This window comes from Sinohyriopsis cumingii, chromosome 14, assembly GCF_028554795.1.
Source record: "Sinohyriopsis cumingii isolate HCF-2022 chromosome 14, ASM2855479v2, whole genome shotgun sequence".
In the NCBI taxonomy this organism is placed as follows: domain Eukaryota; kingdom Metazoa; phylum Mollusca; class Bivalvia; order Unionida; family Unionidae; genus Sinohyriopsis; species Sinohyriopsis cumingii.
In genome coordinates, this window is record NC_142974.1 from 1,730,349 (window position 1) to 1,748,189 (window position 17,841).

Consider the following 17,841-nt stretch of genomic DNA (forward strand, 5'->3'; position numbering starts at 1 on the left):
GAAAATCATGCAGGATTCCAAGCTTTTGTAATTTACTCTGGAAACTTTTATTTCCAATGCATCAAATGCTTGTCGCAGATTGATAGATTGAAAAGGGGTGAGCATTTTGGATGCTGAAAAAATCCCTTAATATGGCTATTCGATGTTACATGATGTTTTTAAAAAAGGCCCACCCCAGTCAGAGAACTAAAATCAAAACCATCTGAAACTATGCCACACTTTGTCGTGTAATATATAATTACTATGAACTGACTCTCCCCTTTTTTCAGATGACTTAAGGTATGAAAAGAAAGTAAGGATTTGTTAATGTTTGGTCCAACAAGGTGATCAATTAGGTCATTGTGACTTGCTATTTTTGAAACAACTTGCTTCACAATTGTGAGTGAGCAGAGGCAAACTAGTCACGATGAGTAAAAACAGCCCTATTAAACCTTTCATGACCTCAACTCCTGTTCCTGCAAAGAGCCGGCAGCAAAAAGAAAGAATAAAGAACTTTTGTGAAAAATCAAATCAGCATGATAAAGGTAGTGAAGTGGATGCTGGCAACCATTCTGCTTATGATGGAAAGAAGGAAGCAAGTATAGAAAAAAAGAAAAGAGGCAGGCCAAGGAAAAACAAATGTGAAAATGAAGGCAGTGAAAAGAAAAAGGATGAAGTTGATAGTTCACTCATTTTAGAAACCTCTTTGCAAACTGAAAAGCAGATTAATGAAGCAATCAATGTGTCATCCATTAAAAGTGAATTTAGTATTAATGAGCTTAACTCAGACGCACAGAAAGAAGGAGTATCTGTGAGTTATGATGGCAACAAGGATGACGTGAAAAAGAATAAAGACAAATTGAGTGAAAATTCAACATTTAGTGATTTGTCTGAGGTGTCTGGATATCACTCTTTACTCAACTTAGAGAAAATTGAGAAATCTGAAAAGCAGGTTAGAGATACATGTACTAGTAAAGGTAAAAGAGGTAGACCAAAAAAAAAGATCGGTTCTGATGAAATTTTAGAGATTTCAGTTGATGTTCATGAATATTCAGACAGATCTGTACAAAAGGCAAAAGAAGAAAAGACAGACATTCTACATAATTCTTCAATAAATAACTCAGGGATGGAAGATGCCAATAATTTTACAAAAATAACCAGTGGTACAGAAACCCAAGATCCAAATCAGAAGACTAGGAGAGAGCGAAAACCATCCAAGTATTTGACTGAAGAGTACACAATGGATATTTCCAAGAAAATATCTGATAAATCAGTTAATGGAGAGCCCTATGAGTCTCTGGAAGTGAGTCTTTCTGAAACAAGCATTACAAGGAAACGAGGAAGACCCAGGAAACAGAGTAAGTTTTCCTTTGCAAGAACTGTCTATTTTGTCTGAGTTATAAAGAACACTCTGTTTTATATCCCCTGCTGTTATTATGCCTGTACACAATTTATAAAGGTTATTTAGTGTCACTAACTGCAGTCGATCTATTATCCATCACTGTTATTATCTATCAGTGTTATTATCTATCAGTGTTATTATCTATCAGTGTTATTATCCATCAGTATGTTGGACATTAAATAAGTGTACATTGTTATGTTAAAGTTACTGTATTTCTACTGATTACTAATCCTTCATGTGCTTTATTTGTTAGCAATAGTTTAATTGATATTAATGTATAGGATTGTGTATAAGCATGCATATTTTTTCCAAGGTAGATTTGCTCAGTTTCGTATTTGTATGTACATGTTGGTGACATGTAACTTCAGCTCTTCCAAATATAAACTGATTCTTGAATCTGTAAACATTTTTGTTTAGGTAATTATATTATTTATAATTATTACTGCATTGGCTTGGTTAAGTATTAGTTTAGTGTTGTTCAATTTAGAAGAGAATATTCATGCATGTTAAATGCACTAGCTTTTTGTTTTGATATTTAACTATAGAAACTCCAAATGATGCGATGGGAGAAAATGGAGGCAGAACAAGAGAGACGCTGGACAGCAGTTGCAATCATAAAGAATCAGATGTGGTTCAGATCAGCAACACCAGGTCTGGCAAAGAGTTGCTGTCAGATGAAGACACAAGTAAAACAAAGGGAGATAGCTCTCAACATGTACAGGACACTCCTGAAGTTGTCCCAGTAAAAAGAAAAAGGGGTCGCCCACCAAAAAATGCAACCCAACCCCATGACACGATGAAAAACTGTCAGAAAAGAAAAATTGAGTCTGTAAGTCCTGATACATCACTGGGAGAAAAAGACAATGGTGGTAAGAGAGAAAGAAAGAGGAGGAGAATAAGCTATAATAATGAAGAGGCTTGTTTGGATGAGGAATGTGATGGGAACAAGGAGGAGGAGGAAGATGAATGGGAAGAGGAGAAATGTTCAAGGAAAAAGAGCAATGTGAAGGAAGACAGTTTGGGGGTAATTGATAATGTGAATTATCAGTAGTTTAGGTTGGGTTTAATTGATGATCAATAGTTTAGGTCAAGTTTAATTGATGATCAGTAGTTTATGTCAATTTTAATAGATGATCAGTTGTTGAAGTCAGGTTTAATTGATGATCAGTAGTTTAGGTCAGGTTTAATTGATGATCAGTAGTTTCAGTCAGGTTTAATTGATGATCAGCAGTTTAGGTCAGGTTTAATTGATGATTAGTTGTTTAAATCAGGTTTAATTGATGATCATTAGTTTAGGTTGGGTTTAATTGATGATCAGTAGTTTAGGTTGTTTTTAATTGATGATCAGTAGTTTAGGTCAGGTTTAATTGATGATCATTAGTTTAGGTCAGGTTTATTTTATGATCAGTAGTTTATGTCAGTTTTAATAGATGATCAGTTGTTTAAATCAGGTTTAATTGATGATCAGTAATTTAGGTTGTTTTTAATTGATGATCATTAGTTTAGGTCAGGTTTAATTGACGATCAGTAGGTTATGTCAATTTTAATTAATGATGAGTAGTTTATGTCAATTTTAATTGATGATGAATAGTTTATGTCAGTTTTAATTGATGATCAGTAGTTTAGGTCAGGTTTATTTTATGATCAGTAGTTTATGTCAGTTTTAATAGATGATCAGTTGTTTAAGTCAGGTTTAATTGATGATCAGTAGTTTAGGTTGTTTTTAATTGATGATCATTAGTTTAGGTCAGGTTTAATTGACGATCAGTAGGTTATGTCAATTTTAATTAATAATGAGTAGTTTATGTCAATTTTAATTGATGATGAATAGTTTATGTCAGTTTTAATTGATGATGAATAGTTTATGTCAATTTTAATTGATGATGAATAGTTTATGTCAGTTTTAATTGATGATCAGTAGTTTAGGTCAGGTTTATTTTATGATCAGTAGTTTATGTCAGTTTTAATAGATGATCAGTTGTTTAAGTCAGGTTTAATTGATGATCAGTAGTTTAGGTTGTTTTTAATTGATGATCATTAGTTTAGGTCAGGTTTAATTGACGATCAGTAGGTTATGTCAATTTTAATTAATAATGAGTAGTTTATGTCAATTTTAATTGATGATGAATAGTTTATGTCAGTTTTAATTGATGATGAATAGTTTATGTCAGTTTTAATTGATGATGAATAGTTTATGTCAATTTTAATTGATGATGAATAGTTTATGTCAGTTTTAATTGATGATGAATAGTTTATGTCAATTTTAATTGATGATGAATAGTTTATGTCAGTTTTAAATGATGATCAGTAGTTTAAGTCAGGTTTAATTGATGATCAGTTGTTTAGGTCAGGTTTGATTGATGGTCAGTAGTTTAAGTGAGGTTTAATTGATGGTCAGTAGTTTAAGTCAGGTTTAATTGATGGTCAGTATTTTAAGTCAGGTTTAATTGATGATCAGTATGTTAAGTCAGGTTTAATTAATGATTAGTAGTTTAGGTCAGGTTTAATTGATGATTAGTTGTTTAGGTCAGGTTTGATTGATGGTCAGTATGTTAAGTCAGGTTTAATTAATGATCATTAGTTTAGGTCAGGTTTAATTGATGATTAGTATGTTAAGTCAGGTTTAATTAATGATCAGTAGTTTAGGTCAGGTTTAATTGATGATCAGTATGTTAAGTCAGGTTTAATTAATGATCAGTAGTTTGGGTCAGGTTTAATTGATGATCAGTATGTTAAGTCAGGTTTAATTAATGATCATTAGTTTAGGTCAGGTTTAATTGATGGTCAGTAGTTTAGGTCAGGTTTAATTGATGATCAGTATGTTAAGTCAGGTTTAATTAATGATTAGTTGTTTAGGTCAGGTTTGATTGATGGTCAGTATGTTAAGTCAGGTTTAATTAATGATCAGTAGTTTAGGTCAGGTTTAATTGATGATCAGTATGTTAAGTCAGGTTTAATTAATGATCAGTAGTTTAGGTCAGGTTTAATTGATGATCAGTATGTTAAGTCAGGTTTAATTAATGATCAGTATGTTAAGTCAGGTTTAATTGATGAGTAGTAGTTTAGGATGGGTTTAATTGATGATCAGTAGTTTACATCGGGCTTGCACTTTAAGAACTTTATAATACCCCAGTGCTAGACATCACTATAAACTGTCACACTGCAGACATCATATCGATAAGGCATTGGAATTTATGGCTGGGACTCTCAGATATAGACTGGGGACTTCAGAGTTCCAAGAGTGTTGAGTCCTGGACTCCGTATCCTGAAATTCTGTTGACAGCCTTGTAATAATAAAAGTAATAATAATAAAGTAACTCTGGAGTCATTTGAAGTTGTAGAAGCAAGCATGCATACAAGCCAGTGTAATCACCAAACAGATTTGTATCCACTTTACTGTTAATATTGATAAGAGTATGGTAAATTGTTTGGTGAATTATGGAGAAATTAAATTGTGGTTGAAACAGCATTTAAGATGTGGAGAACACTTCTTTTTATTATCAATTATTTCCAGAATAAAGTAAAGATTGACGGTCCCCAGAAGATATTTGAGTGTGTTCACTGTCAGAAGCAGTTGGACAGCAAGACCAGAATCAAACATCACATGGCTATTGAACACCAGGCACTGGTCAGTTGTAATCTTTTGCTAAATGTTTGACAGTTTTGTCTCTTTTTACATCACACCATAAACATATTGACTTGCTCAAATGTCTGGTCTAAATACAAATAACGTAGACCCTAACCTGCTATTGCACAATGAACCAGCAAATCAGTTTCTGTTCTGTTTGTTCTACTTATTAATCCTGACAGACTGCATTGATCCAGATCTGGCAGAGCATTGTGTGATGTCAGAAATGGATATATGGAGTTTGTTCTTAGCCTCAATTTACAAACAAGTATAGTTAGATCATGTAGTATTACGTAACCAATTTTTTCCACTGATTATATTTTACATTTAGGTCAGTTAATTTTCTGAAATTATTGTGGGGTGTTTGTGTGCCATCAGTATAATGTAATTTTTAATTTGCATTTGTAGACAGAATGATGCTATTGTTGTTTGGGGTTTAACACCATTTTCCAGCATATGCCATCAGTATAATGTAATTTTTAATCTGCATTTGTAGAGAGAATGATGCTATTGTTGTTTGGGGTTTAACACCATTTTCCAGCATATGACATAATACATGGCATTCAGTATATACGGTGGAAAAAGAACATGACCTTTTTTGTTCACAAGTTTTGAAACTTGCAAGGAGGGAGGGTAAATAATTTAGTAGTCTGCAGATGAGACAATAGAATCATTTTGCTCCATGCTGACCACTCCATTGGCCTAGTGTTTAGAGTGTCTGCCTCAAATGTGGAAGGTTGTGGTTTTGATCCCTGGCCAAAATGGTACTAACAGCTGCCTCGCTTGGAGTTCAGCATTAAGAGGTTAGTGTTAGGACTGGTCAGCCTGGTGTCAGGATAATGTGACTGGATGGGACATCATGCTACATGTCTGCGGCATGATAACACAGTGTTAGACATCACTATAAACTGCCACACTGCAGGCATCATAGCGATATGACTGAAAATTTTTAAAGCTACATTAAAATTTAAAATCATGTCACATCACACATGCTCTATGCCCACTACAATGCAAAATTGTGACAAACTGTATACAAAATAATTAAGGCAAATTGTACACTAGACAATTAAGGCAAATTGTACACAAGCCAATTGAGGCAAATTGTACACAAGCCAACTGAGGCAAATTGTACACAAGACAATTATGGCAAATTGTACACAAGACAATTACAGCAAATTGCACACAAGAATAATATGTTAGTCTGACAGACTTTTCTGACAAAGTGATGAATGCATGGATATAATAAATTGGCATTTTTCAAACTGATTAGTTGGAAAGTTGCTTATTGCTTGGCCTATAATTGGAACAAAGCAGCATGAGCTGTAATCAGGGAAGTCTCATTGTCCAGAGGGAAAACAAAATAACTAGAACAGGGAAGCCTCATTGTCCAGAGGGAAAACAAAATAACTAGAACAGGGAAGCCTCATTGTCCAGAGGGAAAACAAAATAACTAGAACAGGGAAGCCTCATTGTCCAGAGGGAAAACAAAATAACTAGAACAGGGAAGCCTCATTGTCCAGAGGGAAAACAAAATAACTAGAACAGGGAAGTCTCATTGTCCAGAGGGAAAACAAAATAACTAGAACAGGTAACCTTGGCAAAAAGTTGCCTAATTGTCTAAATTATGTGCATACAAAAACTAACACAAGATTTAGAACTGGTGCCTTTATTGCAACTGCAAATGACTGATGCAAGTGTCTAATTGTACCTACCGGAATATAGGACATGGTTATTATATAAAGTTATACAAGTGTCTAATTGTATATAATGAAGACATGACTATTATATAAAGGGATACAAGTGTCTAATTGTACCTACCGGTATTTAAAACATGGTTATTATATAAAGTTATACAAGTGTCTAATTGTATATAATGAAGACATGACTATTATATAAAGTGATACAAGTGTCTAATTATACCTAATTAAGACATGACTATTATATAAAGGGATACAAGTGTCTAATTGTACCTACTGGTAATTAAGACATGATTGTTATATGATTGTTATATAAAGTGATACAAGTGTCTAACCTTTCTGACACCATGGGTCACTGAAAAATGTTTTTCTTGAAGCCGAGGGCTGCAGCAGACAACTGAAAAGGAACAACTATACAGCTGCTCGAGCTCTGGCGGGCCATTTAAAATCAGCCCGTGGGCTGCATGCAGGGTGTGGGCTGAGGGTTAAACTAGATTCCTGAAGGCCGATTTTTCTTGCCACTACATGAACATAAACAGGCAGTAAATAAAGATTAGGACATTCCATTATTAATTTTTCCCCTATTGTGTAACTGTTTAATATAAAGACTTTGGGCAATGTTTGCAACTGCCATGATCCTGATGGCCTCAAACCATCAACTTTTGAGACAGGACATGAGATTTTGAGAAAATTGTACTATATCCTGAAATATTTGCTTTCCCAAAGACAAACAGCTTTTGAAAGTTCATTTCGAACACTTGCTTTTGAGAGTAGATGTTTGTTGCTCTGCTGTATTCTCACCAGCACTCAGTTGGAGCACTCTGTTGAAGTACTGATGTTTTTATGCAAGTTGAGAATCTATGTCCTTCCCTGGATGACCATTTAGATGAGAAATGTTTATTTCAGGTTTTCATTTTAGTGTGGGCTTGCCATATTGGTCATGGTATTCTTAAATTTGCAATTAAACAAATGTTACATTATTAGTTACAACCTTGAAAATCCTTGAGTTTGAGGATTTGCCTTGAAAATTGGAATTTCGTAAAGTTGCTTTATTCTTGAAAAGTCATTGAAGTGGTTGAAAAGTAATTAAATGTATTGAAAATTATTTCCCAGATCCTCTTCAGTATTTCAGAGGGAACAATACCATTAGGAGTGAATGTGCATCACTTTTTAAATGCAGATATTTTTTGTAATTTATGTACTTCAAAAATAAGATGAATAAAATGGGTTTTGATCAGTCCACTGATCCATAATAGGGCGAGTTGTCTTGAGTAGTGTCCCATTGGTATGTATATTTATTACTGGTTTTATTTTTTTATCTTCTTACAGTGATAAATAAAGTAACAAGTAAAATATAATTTCTGTATATAGAAAAGAAATAATGGAAATTTTATGATGTCTTTAAAATTCTTCAAAATTTGTTAAAAACAGCTTACTAGAACTGTACAAAGCATGTTTTAGATAATATTTCAAATAAATAAAACAAATTTTCAGAGTTGTCATTCATCTGGACTTGTCTGCTAATATGTTTTCTTCTTCCTTTGTTAGTGGGCACCAGATTGTCCAGAGGGAAAAACTGACATGACTTCTTTACGTCAGGTTATCCAGATAAAAAAGTTTCTTAACTGTACCAAATGTGGAAAGCGTCACAATCATCATCACTACTACAAAAATCATCTGGAGTGGTGTGGAAGAGAGGTAAATTATGCGTACTTAATACGGATTTGCTGCAGTTTGTTAGAAGTATTCAGAAGGAGGAAAAAAAACCAGTATACAACAACATAGACGCTGTAGGATTTTGCATATTTGCAATTGAGCAACTGCCGTTATAATATCATTGTTAACAAATGATCTTCATTTCTTAAATGTTCTATATGGTGATATTTTGTTAAACAGCATCAGTGTGGAGTTTATTTCTGCTTCAGATATATTCCCTGATCTTATTACATCAAGAATATTAGCCTGCTACATCACTAATCCAGCCCTAGTAAAAGACAGAAATCATCTTTTTTTATCTTATATACATAGGGCTGTGATTACCTCCCCTTGCCACCGCATCATGTCATTAGTTTTTTAGTTTCGCTATGGTACTGATAAGATCATAACATTTTAGTATTCAAATTTGGACCATCTAACTTTTCCATTTCCTGTGAAATTTGAGGGACGTTACACCATACTATTGTTGACCTCATGAGCTAGCATGACATTGACTTTTGTGCTTGTTCTGTTGGTAATGGAGTTGGTTTTAATGAGTTTAGCACACTGAATTGCTACTTTATGCTTTTTTTTTCTTGTTTCATTACAGTAGAAATGTCAACTAAATACATGAAATGCATAAGTTCAGAGCATGTTCTAGAAGGCATCAAAACGTGACACTGAGTTCAGAGCATGTTCTAGAAGGCATCAAAACGTGACACTGAGTTCAAAGCATGTTCTAGAAGGCATCAAAATGTGACACTGAGTTCAAAGCATGTTCTAGAAGGCATCAAAACATGACACTGAGTTCAAAGCATGTTCTAGAAGGCATCAAAACGTGACACTGACTATTTTTGATTGCTCTGTTAGTAATAGGGGTGATATTAGTGAGTTAATAACATGCTGAATTACTAATTTATGCTTAGTTTTCTGTCGTTTCATTAGAAATGTCATCTAAATGCATGCATGAAATGCAAAAGTTCAGAGCATTGAAAGTCTGCCTTGAGTCTTGTTTTATATATATATACTAAGTGTATATTCTCTATAATGGACAGAGGAAAATCTTGGTTACATTATTAATGAGTTAGTAACATGCTTTGTTTTCTCTTCTCCTGTCATTTAGGAAAAATGTCAACTAAATGCATGAAATGCAAAGTTCAAATCAATAGTCCAGAAGTCATGAAAGGGAAGGAAAGATGGAATAAGTCAAGGAAGATAACATTGATATCCTCAGTATACATTCCTAAAGTTCATTGATTGCAATTCCAACTCATTGGGGGAGTTTCTCCCCAAATTTAGGCAGTCCATTGGGCGTGAGTCCCCTCACATGGCCAAGAGTATGGCCTTCAGACCTGTAAGTCCAGATGTATAGGGTCTGTACTCGATCCATTTCATAATACAGCCTCACCATTGCCGACTGTCTAACATGGGGACCTTTTGAAAAAATGTAGTGATACCTTAAAACATTGTCATGGCATTGACATCAGTGTAGTGATACCCTAAAACAGTGTCATAGCTTGGGCATTAGTGTAGTGATACATCAAAACAGAATGTCATGGCATTGATATCAGTGTAGTGATACCTTAATACAATGTCATGGCATTGACTTCAGTGTAATAATACATTAAAACATAATGTCATGACATTGATATCAGTGTAGTGATACCTTAATACAATGTCATGACATTGACTTCAGTGTAATAATACATTAAAACATAATGTCATGACATTGATATCAGTGTAGTGATACCTTAATACAATGTCATGACATTGACTTCAGTGTAATAATGCATTAAAACATAATGTCATGACATTGATATCAGTGTAGTGATACCTTAACACAATGTCATGGCATTGACTTCAGTGTAATAATACATTAAAACATAATGTCATGACATTGATATCAGTGTAGTGATACTTTAAAATGTCATGGTATGTGTTACATGTTTATGCTCTTGCAAAACGTAACAAAGAAAAAGTGAAAACAACAAGTGTTATAAAATTTAACCAGTAATTTTTTTCCATAGAAATACAATGTAAATATGAGAAAAAGAACTTACAGTTCTACGAATGAAATCCAAAAATGATCTAAGAATAATCCAAGAATTTAAAAATAGAATTCCTGATAATAAAAAGTCTTAATGAGTGCAATAATACATTAAAACAGAACATCATGGCATTGATATCAGTGTAGTTGGAATCCCGAAGAAATCCAATATGGAAGGTGATGACATATGCTGTGGTCAGTGTTGTACTCATGTGTCAACAGTTCTTTGTTGAATCACGGAAAATAATATTCCAGTGTTTGAATTCTGTGCAAATTGTGATAACTGTTTTTGTCCAAGAATTAATTTAGAGCACTAGTATTTCCAGGGAAAACAAACTTGTAATTCTGATAGATTAAATTAAACAAAATAATAAGTCCAAAAACTGGTCACACCATTAAACAGTGTAACTTCTCAAGTGTTAAGGAACTAATGACTATTCTTTCTCAGACATCAATAATAGATCAAGCTACACTGTAAAACACATGCCTGGATGTTGTCAATCCTTTGGAAAAACCTAATTGATGCATGTTATTTGTCACGTACTCCATGTATGACCTCGATTTCACTTTATGAATCTTACTCTGAGAAAGAATATATATATATAAAAAAGTTGTTTACCGCAACTCCTACTGGTTCTGTATCAAGGTCAGGAACTATGTCAGCATTAGATACAAAGTTTCTATTAGTTGTTTCCTACTAAATTAAATTTCTGAACAATGTCAAGCCCAGTAAATAAAATTACATTACATAAACATGTAATGGAATAAAAATATTTAAAACTAACAAACAACAATTGAATAAAATCAAATATTAATTCAGTCAAATACACATAACACATGTACATCAGTGTAGTGATACCTTAAAACACTGTCATATAATTGATTTCAGTGTAATGAGGCCTTAAAACAATGGCATGGCATGGACATCTGTGTAACGAGACCTTAAAACAATGTCGGGGCATAGACATCAGTGTAGTGTTACTTTAAAACAATGTCACTGCATGGACTTCATTGTAGTGATATGATATAAAGGATGTCTCAATCACATGGCCCATGGGTCGCATGTAGCCTGCAAAGCTGTGTCCCGTGTCCCGCAAAATGATTGGTGTCACAAGGTGTCATGAGAGATAACAAAAGTGGTGCTGCCTTTGCCCTCATGTGGCTGTCACTGTGGCATTGACCTCAATCTAGTGCTACCTTAAAACAATGTCATGGCATTGACGTCAGTGTAGTGATACCTTAAAACAATGCCATGGCATTGACATCAGTGTAGTGATACCTTAAAACAATGCCATGGCATTGACGTCAGTGTAGTGATACCTTAAAACAATGTCATGGCATTGACATCAGTGTAGTGATACCTTAAAACAATGTCATGGCATTGACATCAGTGTAGTGATACCTTAATACAATGTCATGGCATTGACATCAGTGTAGTGATACCTTAAACAATATCATGGCATTGACATCAGTGTAGTGATACCTTAATACACTGTCATGGCATTGACATCAGTGTGGTGATACCTTAATACAATGTCATGGCATTGACATCAGTGTAGAGATACCTTAAAACAATGTCATGGCATTGACATCAGTGTGGTCTTACCTTAAAACAATGTCATGGCATTGACATCAGTGTGGTGATACCTTAAAACAATGTCATGGCATTGACATCAGTGTGGTGATACCTTAAAACAATGTCATGGCATTGACATCAGTGTGGTGATACCTTAAAACAATGTCATGGCATTGACATCAGTGTGGTGATACCTTAATACAATGTCATGGCATTGACGTCAGTGTAGTGATACCTTAATACAGTGTCATGGCATTGACATCAGTGTGGTGATACCTTAATACACATGGCATGGCATTGACATCAGTGTAGTGATACCTTAAAACACATGGCATGGCATTGACATCATTGTAGTGATACCTTAAAACACATGACATGGCTTTGACATCAATGTAGTGATACATTAATACAATGTCATGCCATTGACATCAGTGTGGTGATACCTTAATATAATGTCATGGCATTGACATCAGTATGGTGATACCTTAAAACAATGTCATGGCATTGACATCAGTGTGGTGATACCTTAAAACAATGTCATGGCATTGACATCAGTGTGGTGATACCTTAAAACAATATGGCATTGACATCAGTGTGGTGATACCTTAAAACAATGTCATGGCATTGACATCAGTGTAGTGATACCTTAAAACAATGTCATGGCATTGACATCAGTGTGGTGATACCTTAAAACAATGTCATGGCATTGACATCATTGTAGTGATACCTTAATACAATGTCATGGCATTGACATCAGTGTAGTGATACCTTAATACAATGTCACGGCATTGACATCAGTGTGGTGATACCTTAATACAATGTCATGGCATTGACATCAGTGTAGTGATCCCTTAATACAGTGTCATGGCATTGACATCAGTGTGGTGATACCTTAATACAATGTCATGGCATTGACATCAGTGTGGTGATACCTTAATACAATGTCATGGCATTGACATCAGTGTAGTGATACCTTAATACAATGTCATGGCATTGACATCAGTGTGGTGATACCTTAAAACAATGTCATGGCATTGACATCAGTGTAGTGATACCTTAAAACAATGTCATGGCATTGACATCATTGTAGTGATACCTTAATACAATGTCATGGCATTGACATCAGTGTGGTGATACCTTAATACAATGTCATGGCATTGACATCAGTGTCGTGATCCCTTAATACAGTGTCATGGCATTGACATCAGTGTGGTGATACCTTAATACAATGTCATGGCATTGACATCAGTGTGGTGATACCTTAAAACAATGTCATGGCATTGACATCAGTGTAGTGATACCTTAAAACAATGTCATGGCATTGACATCAGTGTGGTGATACCTTAAAACAATGTCATGGCATTGACATCAGTGTGGTGATACCTTAATACAATGTCATGGCATTGACATCAGTGTAGTGATACCTTAATACAGTGTCATGGCATTGACATCAGTGTAGTGATACCTTAAAACACATGGCATGGCATTGACATCAGTGTAGTGATACCTTAAAACACATGGCATGGCTTTGACATCATTGTAGTGATACCTTAAAACACATGGCATGGCTTTGACATCATTGTAGTGATACCTTAATACACTGTCATGGCATTGACATCAGTGTGGTGATACCTTAATATAATGTCATGGCATTGACATCAGTGTGGTGATACCTTAAAACATTGTCATGGCATTGACATCAGTGTGGTGATACCTTAAAACAATGTCATGGCATTGACATCAGTGTAGTGATACCTTAAAACACATGTCATGGCATTGACATATATGTAGTGATACCTTAAAACACATGGCATGGCTTTTGACATCATTGTAGTGATACCTTAATACAATGTCATGGCATTGACATCAGTGTAGTGATACCTTAATACACATGGCATGGCATTGACATTATGCAATAATCATTTCTTGTACTCCTACAGAATGAAACATATATATGTGAATTATGTGGTGGTGAACTGATTGCGCGCTGGAAGAAGATACACCTAGATTACTGCAGAAAGAAGAAAGAGGAAATAGAGCTCATCATGTCTCAGAAGAATGAGACTCTTATGAAAGAAGATATGGATGGTAACAATGATGGCAGTGGCAAAAGACAGAAACGTAAAGCAGCAGAAAAGTGAGAAATATGTTGATTAAATCATCTACATCTATTAAGTCATACATTGAACATGAGTCTTAAGTTCATTGAAGCCTAATGACTAGTTATATTTGCCATCATAATTGTTGTGAAAAATGGAAGGTATAAGCAAATTCATGAAGAAATAAAGTTGTAGCAGCAGGTGTTTGTGAATTAAAATTGAGCCATTTTGTACCAAAAGTCACATCCTAGATTTTGGCAAGTTATATACCACTAAAATCTGCTTTATGGTAAATCAGTGAAACTATTAAGACATTCAAACTTGTCCTATTGGTCACATTCAAACAGTGGTCACAATCACCATTCTAATTACCTTGAAGCAGATTCCTGTTATACATTGGTCACCTACTGTTGGAAGTCAGTAGTGAGGTGTTTCCTAACCAAAGAATGATTTCTTGTTTTAACAAATTAACTGCTGGAGGTTCTTGTCATTTTTGCCTGAAAATCGAGTAGGAAACACATTTTGAAAGTGGGGCCCCGAGTGGCTGAGTGGTCTAAAGCGCTCTCCGCTACGGATCATTGCCATCTCACCTCTGTCTGCATGGGTTCAAGTCTTGGATTCAGCCAATGTGGGTATGTGAGAAAGCTTGTCAGTAGCTTCTCGTGGGTCGGTGGTTCTTTCCGGGGTTTTCCTGGATTCTTCCTCCACCATTAATACTGGACACCATGTATAGCCTGTCTTGTGCTGAAAAATGGCATTAAACCCTACAAAAACATTTTGAAAGCTATTTCTAAATAGATCCAAAAACACCCAATCCTCAGTGATTTTTCAATAACATATTGCCTAGTTCTGTTAGAAACGTCGTTTTTCATTGGCTATTTGACTCGTACATGAGCAGAAGGGTAAAAGTTGGAGTTCTTTTGTTTTGGTTTTTTTTTGTTGCTAAACGGAAACATTATTTTTGTATCAAGACCACTCTTTATTCCAAATGCCCATCTTATCCTACTTTTTGCAAACGCTCATCTGTGTGTTTGCAGTTCATACCAGTTTGCCTTAGATCTGAGACCAAAAAGTCTCAAATCCAGACACAAACTCAAATTCTGACTACGTGATAATTTTGGGTAGAAAAAAGTCGGGTCTGTATTTTGTAGTGCAACTAGATATTCCAGATTATTTGGTATCATTGTAGAACTACATCTGTCTACCTTTCCATAATACTACCCACGTTAGTGTATCATGTATGACCATGATGCTAGAAAGCTTGGCAGTAGGCTGCTACCTCCTGCCCCATTAAGTCGTCGCTAGGAGTTAATGTGTTCAGTGATATCTGAACTCTATCAGCAGTGACTGTTCTATCTATACAAATTCAGTTTTTGTTTTGACTGCTCTCTCTATACATGCAAATTCAATTTTTGTTTGATTTCTCTTTCTATACTTGCAAGTTCAATTTTTGTTTTGATTTCTCTTTTTATACTTTCTCTTTTTATACATGCAAATTCAATTTTTGTTTGACTGCTCTCTGTTTACATGCAAATTCAGTTTTGTATTATTTCCCTTTCTATACAGGCAAATTCAATTTTTTTGACTGCTTTCTGTATACATGCAAATTGAATTTTTGTTTTGATTTCTCTTTCTATACATGCAAATTCAATTTTTGTTTGACTGCTCTCTGTTTATATGCAAATTCAATTTTTTTATATTTTTCTTTCTATACATGCAAATTAAGTTTTTTTTGACTGCTTTCTCTATACATGGAAATTCATTTCTTTCTCTTACTATACATGCAAATTCAATTTTTTTTTACTGCTTTCTCTATACATGCAAATTCAGTTTTTGTTTTGACTGCTCTCTTGTTATCTCTATAGACACAAATTCAGTTTTTGCTTTGACTGTTCTCTCTATACATGCAAGGGCCCTGAGTGGCCGAGTGAACTAAAGCACTCTCCGTTATGGATCACTGCCATCTCACCTCTGTCTACGTGGGTTCGAGTCTCAGATTCAGCCAACGTAGGTATGTGAAAAAGCTTGCCAGTAGCTTCTCGTGCATCGGTGGTTATTTCTGGGGATTTTTCCGGGTTCTTCCTCCACCATTAATACTGGCCGCCATGTATAGCCTATTGTGTGCTGAAAAATGGCATTAAACCCTACAACAACAACAACTATACATGCAAATTCAATTTTTTTTTGACTGCTCTCTCCATACATGCAAATTCAATTTTTGTTTGACTGCTCTCTCCTTACATGCAAATTCAATTTTTGTTTTGACTGCTCTCTCTGTACATTATTTAGATAAAGGATAAAGGAATAGTGTTCAAAAATTGGCATGTAAAAGTTTGTTATCTTCTACTCACCATACTCCAGTCACAATGCCATTGTATTAAATTGTATCATTTTACCCAAACTGATATTTAGGCATATAGCCATAGCGGAAATGGGAGTCGCTTTTTATGACAGACAAGTTTTATTTAAAATCTTGCATTTTTATATTTCATGAAAAAAGTTAACATTTGAAGAGAGATACAAATTTGTCCCATGGGGGGTGGGGGCAGCCACATGAAGCTTTTTTTTATTCCCTATTCATCACGAGTCTGTAATTTGAAGCCAAATCTTTTGATCTTGGCAAGTTCATGAACAGGTTTATCCAGATATTGTTTTGAGATGAGAACATCTGTTCCGAGAATTAGTTATGCAAATTGTCTTAACAGAGAGTCATTATTCTGTTTCAGTCATGTGTCAGCTGTCATTGAGTAGTGCACTGAAGGTTTTGTCATTGAGTGTAACACAAATGTCACATTGTCAGTGATTTCTTTTTCGTTGGATGGCAGGTTTTGACAGATTTTATTTAGCATGATGCAAAATTAAAAGTTTCTCTGTTTGTAAATTTCACAATGTGTAGGCATTGAATTTATTTGTGTAGTGAAAACTATCTACAGATTACACTCAAGGGATAAAAATGTGTCCTTTATGGATGTGTATCCAATATATAAGTTGATACACCATACATGACAGAATATTCACACATACATTTATAAGTGCATAGACATCTCTTTAGTCACAACTTTAAAAAAATATGAGTGGACATGTCTCAATCCATTCATGTAACACAGTCAAAACCTGTCTGCAGCATTGTAATTTGGTGGAACTTGTTACTGTGGATACCTGGATGCTAAAATCTGCCTTCAAACTTGTTACTGTGGATACCTGGATGCTAAAATCTGCCTTCAAACTTGTTACTGTGGATACCTGGATGCTAAAATCTGCCTTCAAACTTGTTACTGTGGATACCTGGATGCTAAAATCTGCCTTCAAACTTGTTACTGTGGATACCTGGATGCTAAAATCTGCCTTCAAACTTGTTACTGTGGATACCTGGATGCTAAAATCTGCCTTCAGTTAATTAGTAATTATTGTAACATTTTATCATGGATACCTTCCTGTTCAAAACCTGCCTGCAGCATTGTAATTTGGTGGAACTTGTTATTGTGGATACCTGGATGATAAAATCTGCCTTCAGACTTGTAATTTGTGGAACATTTTATCATGGATACCTTCCTGTTCAAAACCTGCTTACATCATTGTAAATCTGTGGAACATAATACAGTGCTTACCTGCTGACTGCCCAAACTTATTTAGGGATAAATCTTACATGTGTGTTATTCATTATGAATGTTATGGGGCAGCAAGGATATCCCCACCCCATCTGTGTGAAAACATAACA

The 17,841-nt window shown here is 34.8% G+C and overlaps 1 protein-coding gene across 2 annotated transcripts in view; it reads left to right on the plus strand.

Annotated features, from left to right (window-relative positions):
* Positions 1-17,841, plus strand: part of LOC149783086 (uncharacterized) — a 94,437-nt gene that overhangs the window by 2,383 nt on the left and 74,213 nt on the right. For both annotated transcript variants that reach the window (XM_089931301.1, XM_089931300.1), the window contains exons 2-6: positions 270-1,337; positions 1,927-2,405; positions 4,896-5,009; positions 8,255-8,404; positions 13,965-14,161. In XM_089931301.1, the coding sequence (XP_089787427.1) occupies positions 407-1,337; positions 1,927-2,405; positions 4,896-5,009; positions 8,255-8,404; positions 13,965-14,161 (1,871 nt within the window). In that variant the 5' untranslated portion in view covers positions 270-406. The remainder of the gene's footprint in view (positions 1-269; positions 1,338-1,926; positions 2,406-4,895; positions 5,010-8,254; positions 8,405-13,964; positions 14,162-17,841) is intronic.